Source organism: Thamnophis sirtalis, unplaced genomic scaffold (genome assembly GCF_051295495.1).
Source record: "Thamnophis sirtalis isolate CommonGarterSnake01/CBP01778 unplaced genomic scaffold, rThaSir2_p1.2 scaffold_15, whole genome shotgun sequence".
Classification (NCBI taxonomy): Eukaryota; Metazoa; Chordata; class Lepidosauria; order Squamata; family Natricidae; genus Thamnophis; species Thamnophis sirtalis.
In genome coordinates, this window is record NW_028261395.1 from 44,875,401 (window position 1) to 44,887,509 (window position 12,109).

The 12,109-nt window shown below is 50.0% G+C and overlaps 1 protein-coding gene across 1 annotated transcript in view; it reads left to right on the plus strand.

Moving 5' to 3' along the window:
- PLCH2 (phospholipase C eta 2) overlaps nt 1-9,107 on the plus strand; it is an 85,630-nt gene extending 76,523 nt beyond the window's left edge. The window contains 2 exon segments of the mRNA XM_087702436.1: nt 2,301-2,634; nt 7,265-9,107. Of these exon segments, the coding sequence (XP_087558562.1) occupies nt 2,301-2,634; nt 7,265-8,880 (1,950 nt within the window). The 3' untranslated portion in view covers nt 8,881-9,107.
- The last annotated feature ends 3,002 nt before the right edge of the window (nt 9,108-12,109 follow it).

Below are 12,109 nucleotides of genomic sequence, written 5' to 3' on the forward strand. Positions count from 1 at the left end.
ACAAGCCCAAAATGTCAAAGCCAGATGGATGTGTAGTGAGTTCCCCCCTCCCTGTTTTACACAGGTTTCCCACGGTTGTTAAGCAAACCAGCGCAGCCCTTAAATTAGTCACATGGTCGTTAAGTGAATCTGGCTTCCCCCACTGACTTTGCTCGTCAGAAGGACTCCAAAAGGGATCATGTGACACCCCCTCCCCCCCCAGAGATATGGCAAACCATCATAAATACAAGTCAGTTACCGAGCGTCTGAATTTTGCTCACCTGACCCTGGGGATGCTGCGACGGTCGTAAGTATGAGTCAGTTGCTGAGGGTCTGGAGCAGTGCAATGGCCTAGAGATGGCGCTCTCGCCTCACAATAAGGAGACTGTGAGTTCGATCCTAGGGAGAGGCAGATATTTCTCTCTCTCTGGGCACAATTAGAGTGTATCTGCTAAACAGACAACTCCGCACTGGCAACAAGAAAAGCATCCGGCCATTCAACACTTTGCTAGGTTCCTTCAATTGCCCAGACGTCACCCCGCAAGGGATTTATGGGTCGTTAAAAGATGGTGAGTCGCTGGCGGTCTGAACTTTGATCATATGACGATGCGGACGCTGCAATGGTCATAAGTCGCTTTTTCCCGTGCCGTCGTGACTTCAAATGGTCACTATATGAACAGTTGCCAGTCGAGGACTACCTGCACTTCCTCCTCTCTCCAGGGAGGGGCGGGCCATTGTAAAACCAATAACAACTACTCTATCTTGAGCCAAGGGCATCCTCGCCCTCTCTTAAACCCCCAATTTGCCACCCGATTCCTGGGGCTGGATCCCCAAGGAACCAACATCCTGGATCTGCTTCGTAAACGGCTTTCTTTACTTCCCGACCAAATTTGCACCCGGATTTGGGATCTTGAATCGCTCGTCTCGATTCAAGGGTCAGCGAATAGCCTCGCGGGGGCCGGGGTGGGGGGGGATGCATCCAGTGACTTCAAGGGGCGGACGGGAAGGGAGGGGGAAGGAATTATCACTTGCACACCACTGCATCCCATCAATGGGGAGGGGGTCTTGTATTTGGGGGGGGGGCATGGGGTGGAAGTTCCCCTCTTCCATGATCTGTGTATGTTGTACGTGAGAGATTTCTTGCTGATTTTTTTTTTTGCAGTCTGTCTGTCTGTCTGTATATGCTATGTATTTGCCCAAATACTTTAAATGATTTTGTGGGAGCCCTACATGATGAACACGATTAAGAACTGGCCATTCACTTCGTTTTTACTCATGTATTTATTTTAAATAATAACTCAAGAGTTAAACTGCGGAGCCCACAGTCCTCCTCCTCCTCCTCCTCCTACCGTTGATGATATTATCTAGTTGGGTAAAGAAACGTCAACAAGAAAGCAACCAAGCTCAGAGACTGTGGGGACCCCACAGTCTTCCTCCTCCTCTTCCTCCTCCTCCTCTCCTCTTCCTCCTCCTCCTCCTCCTAGCGTTGATGATGTTGAGTTGGGTAAAGAAACATCAACAAGAAAACCCCACAGTCTTCCTCTTCCTCCTCCTCCTCCTCCTCCTCCTCCTCCTCCTCCTCCTCCTAGTGTTGATGACATTGGGTGAAGAAACATCAACAAGAAAACAACCAAGCTCAGAGAGCACCAGGGACCCCACAGTCCTCCTCTTCCTCCTCCTCCTCTTCCTCCTCCTCCCCTCTTCCTCCTAGTGTTGATGACATTGGGTGAAGAAACATCAACAAGAAAACAACCAAGCTCAGAGAGCAACAGGGACCCCACAGTCCTCCTCTTCCTCCTCCTCCTCTTCCTCCTCCTCCCCTCTTCCTCCTAGTGTTGATGACATTGGGTGAAGAAACATCAACAAGAAAACAACCAAGCTCAGAGAGCAACAGGGACCCCACAGTCGTTGTCCTCCTCCTCCTCCTCCTCCTCCTAGCACTGATGATGTTACCCACTTGGGTAACACAACATTTACAAGTAAACCACCAAGCTCAGAGAGCACCAAGGACACACACACACCCCGATGTTAGTCGTGTTCCAACACGCGATTGGGCTTGTGGTCACGGTGGCGTGGGGAACGGGGGACCGTCATTTGGGTTAGGAAATGGAAACCGAGCATCTGGGGACAGGCGGGTCTCAACACAGCTGTCAAGTCTTGAAAACCACACTGCCCTTCCTCTCTTTCCCCTCCCAATTCTGCCTTCCGGTCCAACCGGGATTAAACGGGGCTCTCGTAAGGTTCATAACGCCCCTCGCTTCACAGGAAAGAAATCTACGTCCTCTGTTACGGCTTTCCTCCTTCTCTTCTTTCCCCCGCAGGTCAAACCAGCGCTGGGCATAAAAAGTCTCTTTCTCAGAAGTCCAAAGCAAGCCTCCCTCGACAGCCATGTTGCTGGTCAGCTCAACCGCAAACATTCCTTTAGCAGCCAGCTGTTACGGCGGACGGCCAGCGCGCCCACCAAGAGCTTAAAAAAGCCCAAGATCGCCCTGGATGCCCGAGACGATCGCTCGGAAGGAGCCAGCAAGGACCCCGTTCCGGAAGACGCTTCCCACCCTCGCTTCGACCAAGAATCCGACCTCCCGCCCCTGGCGCCGTCTCCTTCCCGAGAGGCCGCCGTCACCTGCACGGACGCGGACCCCAAGGGATCCAAAGGTAAGGCTCACAGTTTGGGCAGGGAGCAGAGCCGACGCGAGCAGGGCTTCCGGGACGCCACCTTCAGCGAACCCCTCCGGAGATCCAGCCGGATCTGCCTCCAGAAAGAGGGCAACGAGACGGGTAGGATTGGCATGGCCACTTATTGCATGAAGTGCGTGGTCGGCTCCAGCGACAGCCCCGAGTTGGAGGGCCAGTGGAGCGAGCCCGGCGCTGGCCAGCCCGCCTCCGGCAATGGCCACCACTGTGGCTGCTGCGGCAGCTTGGCAGGCGAGGAGCGGGTGGAGCTAAAAGCGTGGGGGATCCAGGAACAGCCCCGCGCCCGCTCCGATCTGCATCTGTGCACCGGCTACGGGGCTACCAGGAGCCTGCCCAGAACCTGCCAGCCCTTTGGGACCTCAGGGAAGAAAAAGGGGGACTCGGCATGTCTCGGGGCCAAGGACCACCCCTGGCACCGGTGGCGGTGCGCTCCACCCAGCGGCAAATACCGAAGCACTGTCAACCTGGTGAGCTCCAACAACAACGGCTCAGTGTCCTCCAGCTCCAGCAGCCTAGACAGCCTCGAGAGCCCCGATTTCTCCAAGGGCTGGCCAGAGAGCGCCCGCAAACAGGCGGGCACCCTTCAGCGGGAAATGAATGCCTTGTTTTCGGAAAAAATGGAGGAAATTCGGAGTAAATCCCCTATATTCTTCACCGGTAAGAGCGGGTCTTCCCGCGCTCCCGGAGCTCAGTTCCGGCATCCGTGCCACCATCTCCCCGTAGAAACGCCTGCGCTCCCTGTTATTGGTGTGGGGCTTGGCCGCTTCAGTGTCGTCCTCTCTTAGTGACCGTCCAAGCATGGTGTCGTAATTTCATTTCCGCTGGGGGGGCTTTACCGTAGAGAAGTAGTGACCTTCCCCTGCATGCCGGTTCTTCTCTTTTGCGAGCTGTTGTGGTGTCCCTTTTTTGTGTGTTCCATTGGGTGTGATCCTAAGAACCTTCTCATCCAACCAGAACGGCTACCTCAAAAAAAAAAGCCAAAATTAACTCCTCGCCTTCTGGCTCCCTGAGTGATGTATCATACTGGTAGTCCTCGATTTATGACAGATGGAAGACATTTCCCTCTGGGTTCAGTTCCAAGTGGGGAAAAAAGACACAGGAATCATGGAGGCTGCTTGGAAAGATGGTTTAATAGTGGTTTAAGGTCCTGGGGGAAAAGGTCATCCTTCTAGATGTTGGGTGAAGAAAGAAAAAGAGAAAATCCCTGGTTTTATGCCCTCTCTGGGTTTTGAACCCGAGCTTCTATTCTGATTGGTTGTCAGACTCCTATGGGGCCAACTCTCTATTTGGAGTCCAAGTTTGGTTGAGCATTGCTTCTTCTGTGGTGAGATAGGCAAAGGGCTAATATTCTCATGCTTTAATCCCCTCACCCTGGAGCTGAAGGGGGGAGATCTTTATTAAGCACTGGCTCAGGCCTTTAATGGCCCATTGACAAAGGTGGGGGCTATTCAGAGTGAGTCCGTTTCCTGCCTAAAAACATGTTTCTCCATTTCTGATCCAGGGAAAATGTAACATCCTGCCTTTTCAATATTTCCCAGGATATTTCATTTTCTCTAGGCGGAGGAAGGGGTGGGTTTGAACTTCCACAATGCCCCCCCCCCAAACATTACTGTTGCTAAGTAAAAGCATCGGTTAAGCGTGTTGCGCCCCCGTTTTAACATGTTAAATCTGTTAAACCTCCTGTTGTCCGAGAATCAAATCCCAACATGCCAATAAAACCTATTTCAGAGTGGAGAAACAGGATTATTATTATTTTTCCTACTTAGCTGAACCCGGAGAATTCCTGACGGAGTGGAAATAGAACACGGGGTGGGACTAGAAGACCTCCAAGGCCCCATTCCAGCTCCATAATTCTTCGTTCCGATTTCAACAGATTTGCACTCTACATTGTTACCCATAATCCTGGACTCTCTCTCCCCCCCCCAATTCTTTCTCTTTAAGCTTCTTCTGGTTGGTCAAAAGCGGAATTCTCAGGATCAGCCCGTGGAGTTACCGTAATCTCGTTTCCATCGGCTTCCTTTTCCTAGTTCATTCTCTGTCCCTGAACTAACTTGGTTTTTATTTTCCCTCTTTTTTCCCCCCCTTTCTTTCGTTTCCTCCTGTTCCTCGTGCCCTCTTTCACCGGGTAGTTAAGAACTGAAAGGATGATCCAACCCCAGGTAACTGAAGACTTCTTTCAGGCTTCTTCCCTTTGCCTGCTTTCTCCCTTTCTCTACAGCCTTCCGTCCTTCCGTGAGCAGTAAAACGAGGATCCAGATTATAAACTGCTTAGAGAGGGCTGTGCAGTGCTGTAAAGCACTATAAAGTGGTATATGTCTAAGTGCTATTGCTATTATCTATCTACCTATCTCTATCTATTTATCCATATTTCCTCCCGTCCTTCTTTCCTTCCTCCCTATCCCCTTTCTTTCTTTCTTTCTTTCTTTCTTTCTTTCTTTCTTTCTTTCTTTCTCTGTCTATCCATATCTATCTATCCCTCTCTCTCTAGTCTGTCTTCTATCTATATCTATCTATCTATCTATCTATCTATCTATCTATCTATCTATCTATCTATCTATCTATCTATCTATCTATCCATATCTATCTATCCCTCTCTCTCCAGTCTGTGTCTGCCTTCTATCTATATCTACCTACCTACCTACCTATCTCTATCCGTCCATCCATCCATCCATCTATCTATATTTCCTTCCTTTTTTCTTTCCATCCATATCTATCTATCCATCCATCCCTCTCTCTCTAGTCTGTCTGTCTGTCTCTATCTATCTATCTATCTATCTATCTATCTATCTATCTATCTATCTATCATCTACATCTATCTATCTATCTATCATCTATCATCTACATCTATCTATCTATCTATCTATCTATCTATCTATCTATCTATCTATCTATCTATCTATCTATCTATCTAATTATCATCTCTCTCTTCCTATCCCCCCCCCCCCCGGTGATGAAGTGGTTATCATGCGGTATTGCAGGCCTCTCTGTCTGTCTGTCTGTCTGTCTGTCTATCTATCTAGCTATCTGGTTAGAATGCAGTACTGCAGGCTCCTTGCTGATTGCCGGCTGCCTGCAATTTGGCAGTTCAAATCTCACCAGGCTCAAGGTTGACTCAGCCTTCCGTCCTTCCGAGGCTGGTAAAACGAGGACCCAGATATTTGGGGGCAAGAGAGGGGCTCCAAAGCCCCCGTCAAGAGCTATATAAGTCTTCAGTACAATTGCTATTGAAGGCACTGCGATTCTCTGGGGGATCCGATTTAGCCACAGTGAATGGCCACCACTCCTCCGGAGCATGGCCATCCCAGCGTCGCGGGTTGCAAAACCCGCCCATTCTCCTGGCCGTGTTCACACAACCTAGTTAATCCTAGGTCAACCGAATCATCCCGCTGAGCTTTTGAGTTGGCACGTTAACTGGGAATGACCAGGTTAATATTCCCTGCAAGCATTTCCTATCTACTCCAAGCCATGCCAATCTTTTACCCGTATTTACACGTGGCGTATTTTTTAATCTTATATTTGTTTTATATTACGAGTTATAGTCCGGGTGCTTAAAAGTTAATCTCTTTTCAATATTTGGTGATGGTTCTTTTTATAAAAAAAAAAAAAAACCCAAACTATATTATCTTTTAAAATATTAATTTGAGGTATTCATATTTTTCTGGTTAAATGTCTTACCCCTTGACGTAATAGCCACACGGTTATGTAACGAGAAGATCCGATGGTTTGATTTGGGGCGATCCAGTCGCTTTCCATTCTTCATGACTGCACAGATAGATTCCCCCCCCCCCCCCATCTATGGTGCTCCCTCCTTTTGATAGAACCAAGTGAAAAGAAAACAAGAATTTCAGTCAATGCCAGAACAGAGCGGGAGGTGGGATGTGGTGGCAGGGGTGGGATTGAAAAATTTTAGCAATTGGTTCTCTGCCCGGTTGCTGGGGGGGCATGGCCTACTCAGGATTCAGCTGGTTCGGACTGGTTAAGGCAAATTGGATGCTAATTTTACATCTGGTTCGCCGAACCAGTACTTGGAAGGACTGGCTGGCCCCGCCCGCCCCTCCCTGGAGTCTCCATGCAGCCAGTTCATTATTCCAGTTAAGTGTAGGGCCCGTGTGGAGCCTCCAGGAGGGCAAAAGCAGCCTTCCCCAGGCTCCGGAGCCCAGAAACGGGCCCGTTTCTGGACTTTTGGGGGGCTCGTTTTTCGCTCTCCCGGAGCCTCTGCGCGGACCCTACATTTACCTGGAATGATGAACTGGGCACGTGGAGACTCCGGGGAGGGATGGGCGAGGCCAGCCAGTCCTTCCAACTACCAGTTCAGCGAACCAGATGTAAAATTAGCATCCAGTTTGCCTGAACCGGCTGAATCCCATCCCCGTGTGGTGGGGATCGGCCCATTGTCCGTTTGTGTGAGCCGGACGCAGCTGCTTCTACTTCTACCTATTGAGATGGTTGTGTTTGACAACTATCCCTTAAAGTAGGCTTCCCTTTACAACGGGTAACTCAAAATGGGACAGCAAGAGTACCCGAGCCATCTTCTTTGAGAACTTCTTGGGCGTCCTCTCACTCATGGATTTCTTCTCCTTTCTTCCTCCAGATGTCTACCAATTTTCCATGTACCGGTCGGCCCCTTCCTTATGCAGCCTGCAGACCATCCACGAAGAGCCCCTCGCCGCCAACGAGAACCAGCCTTCCAGCAGTTCCTGCTTCCTTCTGCCCACCCGCCCCGTCAGCGAAGACCCCAAAGAAGACTCTGTGCCTCGTCCTTCTCAGGAAGAAGTTCCAGATGGAAGCGACCACCCTGGGTGTCTTGAGAGAACTTCTCGTTTGCGCCACCACCCGGGTTCGGAGAAGGTGCTTCTCGCTCCCAGTGTCTCGGAAGAAGAAGAAGAAGAAGGGATGGGAAGCGCCAAAGAAGAAGAAGGGTGGACAAGAGCTCCTTGCCACGGAGGTCTTCTCCATTCTCAAGGGCAGCACGCGTCGGACAATTGTTGCCTCCACCCGGCTGGAAATGGCCAGAAGAAGACCAGCAGGTTGGTTCAACAGACGACAAGCAATGAGAAGAACAGAGTTGGACCATCATACCAAAGCGAAAGGGACAGCAGGACCCCGACAACTCCACTTCGCACTGTCCTGGTCTCTGTGCCTCCGACTGTTGTGAGGAGATCGAAGGATGAAGGATACAAGCGGTGCGAGCAGGGAGTCTCCCTGAAGCATCCTGATGACTGTTCCGCGCCGGAAGTTTATTGGGATGCCACGGTCCATGACCGGATCTGGAGCAAGCTTGATTTCAGCACCCACCAGGACAACATGTCCTCCTCTTCCAGCATGTCTTCCAACGATACCGTCATAGACCTCTCCTTCCCCAACCTTGCCCGGAAAAGCCTTCCGGACCTCGGTCCTCCTAAGACCCTGGATGCCGTCCCTCAGAGAAGAATCGTGAGGCCCTGGTCTGCCAGCGCGGCCTCTGGGCGTGAAGCCCCCACGGTGACCAAGAGCAAGTCCAACCCCAACTTGAGGTTGGACCAACCCATGGAAGATGACTTGCGCCCAAGGCCTCTCGGATTCTCCTCGGTATCCAGAAGGCACACCTGGAACCGGTTGTACATGGAGAGCCTCAAGCGGTCGTGCCTGAAGCCAGAAGAGCAGAAGAACCTCGACGCCAACCCCATGAAGTCCAGGAGCCTTGGAGACCTCACCTCCGATGACATCACGTCCACTTCGGAGAGCAAGTACCGGATCATCCGCCGTAGCTTCGCCACCCGTTCAGTGAGCGCCCATCGCGGGGCCTCCAAGACTTCGTCCGGGAGATCTCCGGACGAGCTGACGGAGCGCCTGAAGAAGCTCACCTTCTTCCAGCAGGAGAACGACATCACTTCCCCCACCTGCCTGGAACTTCCCAAGGCTGAGGAAGAAGAGGAGGAGGAGGAAGAAGAAGAGACCGTCCTGATCCGAAGGTCTTCTTCTCGGAGTCAAAGCAGGGTGAGATACATCGCCAACCGGGCCAGACAAGCCCAGGAAAGGCAGAAGCTCAAAAGTTTGGCCTTGAACCAGGGGAGTCCCATCGAGGAGCGGGGCATCCCCGAAGGAGCCTGCTGTTTTCCGGGGGGGCCTTACACGGACCCGGCTGCCCCCGGCTTGTTTACATCCCAACTCAAGAACCCGACGGGCTTGAATCCCGAGACCGAAGTCGTCTTCACCTTCAGGCTCTGACGGTGGGAAGGGCTGAACCAGAATCGATGTTTACAGTCCCCCTTCCCCGGTTTTCTTTAAATATATATATAGATATATATAGAGAGAGATATGCCTAGTGCAGAAAACCCTCATTCCATGAGGGAGGACACTCCTCCACCACCACCTCTTCCTCCTCCTCTCCTCTTCCTTCCTTCCTTTCCTTTCCTCCTCCTCTCCTTCTCCTCCTCCTTCCTTTCTTCCTTTCCTCCCCCCACCTCCTCCTCCTTCCTTTCCTTTCCTTCTTGTTCTCATCCTTCCTTTCCTCCTCCTCCCCTTCTCCTCCTTCTTCCTTCCTTTCCTCCTCCTCCTCCTCTCCTCCTCCTCCTTCTTTTCTTCCTTTCCTCTTCCTCTCCTTCTTCCTTCCTTTCCTTTCCTCCTCCCTGCCTCCTCCTCCTTCCTTTCCTTTCCTCCTTGTTCTCATCCTTCCTTCCTTTCCTCCTCCCCTCCTCTTCCTCCTTCCTCCTTCCTCCTTTTCCTTTCCTCCTCCTCTCCTTCCTTTCTTCCTTTCCTCTTCCTCTCCTCCTTCCTTTCCTTTCCTCCTCCCCTCCTCCTTCCTCCCTTCCTTTCCTCCTCCCTGCATCCTTCCTTTCCTCCTCCTCTTCTCCTCCTCCTTCCTTCCTCCCTTTCCTCCCTTTCCTTCCTCCTCCTCCTCCTCCTTCTTTCCACAAACTACATTCCCTTCTAGCACTGATGACGTTACCTAGTTGGGTAACAAAACATCTGCAAGAAAACCACCAAGCTCAGAGAGCACCAAGGACTCCACATTCTTCCTCCTCCTCCAATGGATCACTTTATGTTTGTGAGAAACAATAATAATAATAATAATAATAATAATAATAATAATAATAATAATAATAATAATAATAGCAACGATAATGCAGTCTGTAGCATGCATCACAGGGAGTGGGCCACTCCCATTTTCCCAGGGTGAGAACTGAGAAGATCCCCCCCCCCCACTTCCACTCCGCGTTCCCTGGGAAGCACCTCCAAGGAGCTGCACGATCATCCCATTCCTTTCTTTTTTTTCTCTTCATCGCCTGCTTTCCTCCGTTCCCCCTCTCCCCCAGCCCTGGGAAGTAAAAAAAAACCCCAAACCCACGAACCCCCCCTCCCCCCCCCCGAGCAGTTGACTCAACCATCCCTTGCGGCCTCAGTTTTATTCACCTCCAGGAGGCCAAGCAGCAAGGACCACAGCCGGCCGGTGGGATGCGAGCAGACGCCAACGCCGCCTCTCGCGAGGACTGTCCGCTTCCGAAATCATCCCTACCTTCCTCCCCTTGCCTGTAGCTCCAGCAGCTTTTTTTTGTACCCTTGGCCCAACGGCCTTTGCAAGGTTGCGAACCGGCGGCGTGAAAACCTGGGAGGAATTACTTTCTTAGTAGCCGTGTGGCAGACGGTATTGTTCTTGGTTTTTCTAGGAAAGAAGGAAGGAAGGAAGGAAGGAAGGAAGGAAGGAAGGAAGGAAGGAAGGAAGGAAGGAAAGAAAGAGAAAGAAAGAAAAGAAAGAAAGAAAGTCAGCAACTTGGTTTCTCTTGATGTTGGAAGGAAGGAAGGAAGGAAGGAAGGAAGGAAGGAAGGAAGGAAGGAAGGAAGGAAGGAAGGAAGGAAGACTGTCACCAACTCAGTTTCTCTAGGTATTAGGAGGAAGGAAGGACGGAAAGAAAGAAAGAAAAAAGAAAGAAAGAAAGAAAGAAAGACTGTCACCAACTTGGTTTCTCTAGGTGTTAGGAAGAAGGAAGGAAGGAAGAGAAAGAAAAAAAGGAAAGAAAGACTGTCACCAACTTGGTTTCCCTAGGTATTAGGAGGAAGGAAGGAAGGAAGGAAGGAAGGAAGGAAGGAAGGAAGGAAGGAAGGAAGGAAGGAAGGAAGGAAGGAAGACTGTCACCAACTTGGTTTCTCTAGGTATTAGGAGGAAGGAAGGATGGAAAAGAAAGAAAGAAAGAAAGAAAGAAAGAAAGAAAAAAAGAAAGAAAGACTGTCACCAACTTGGTTTCCCTAGGTATTAGGAGGAAGGAAGGAAGGAAGGAAGGAAGGAAGGAAGGAAGGAAGGAAGGAAGGAAGGAAGACTGTCACCAACTTGGTTTCTCTAGGTATTAGGAGGAAGGAAGGAAGGATGGAAAAGAAAGAAAGAAAAAAAGAAAGAAAGACTGTCACCAACTTGGTTTCCCTAGGTGTTAGGAGAAAGGAAGGAAGGAAGACAGACAGACAGACAGACAGACAGACACCAACTTGGTTTCTCTAGGTGTTAGGAGGAAGGAAGGAAAACAAAAAAAGAAAGAAAAAGAAAGAAAGACTCCTTGATTAGTTTCCACCCATTGCTTCTTCTCCTGGTGCTTTGGAGAATAGCTTGACTCCCTCTTCTTTGGGGCAACCCCTGAGATACTGGAAGACTGCTATCATGTCTCCCCTAGTCCTTCTTTTCATCAAACTAGACATACCCAGTTCCTGCAACCGTTCCTCATATGTTTTAGCCTCCAGTCCCCTCATCCTCTTTGTTGCTCTTCTCTGCCCTCTTTCCAGAGTCTCCGGATCTTTTAAGAGATCTCATCTTAACAATTTGGATGGTCAAGTTGGTTCTTCCATTCATCTGGCGTTCCAAGGAACAACCAAAGAGCCTTACAGAGGTTGCTCGTAATTTTCCTCCTGGGATAATGCAAATTTACTTAGCTGCATCATAAGATCTTCCTCGGGCAAGGGGTTTTGGACTAGAAGACCTCCAAGGTCCCCTTCTAGCCCAACAATTCTATGATTCTCCCTCCCCTCCTTCCTTTCTACCATCTGCAGTGTCAGTTCCGTATTTTAGGAGAAACCACGTTAGGCAAATCAGTGGGACCCCCCAGAACAAACCAGGGACAGTGGTAAAACAGCTAAGAATAAGGGACAAATTTCTCTATTTTAGAATGCTCCTCCTCCACCTAAAATTTCTTTCCCCATCATTTTCACATTATTATTATTATTATTTTAAAAAAATAAGTTTGCACAACAAGTTTGCATGCGTTCCCTATGTGCGTTTCTCTAAACCGAATGCATTTTTGTACTCCGTTTTTTCCCTAAGATAAACTGTTGTCGCGATGATGTTTGTGGGTCTAGTGTCTCTTTTCCGAAATCCCATTTTTTGCTTCCAAAGTTTTGACTAAAAGGAGGCGGATGAAAGTTGAGGCAGCGAGTTATAAACAAGTGGGATTCTTTCTCCTTATTTCATCATCAC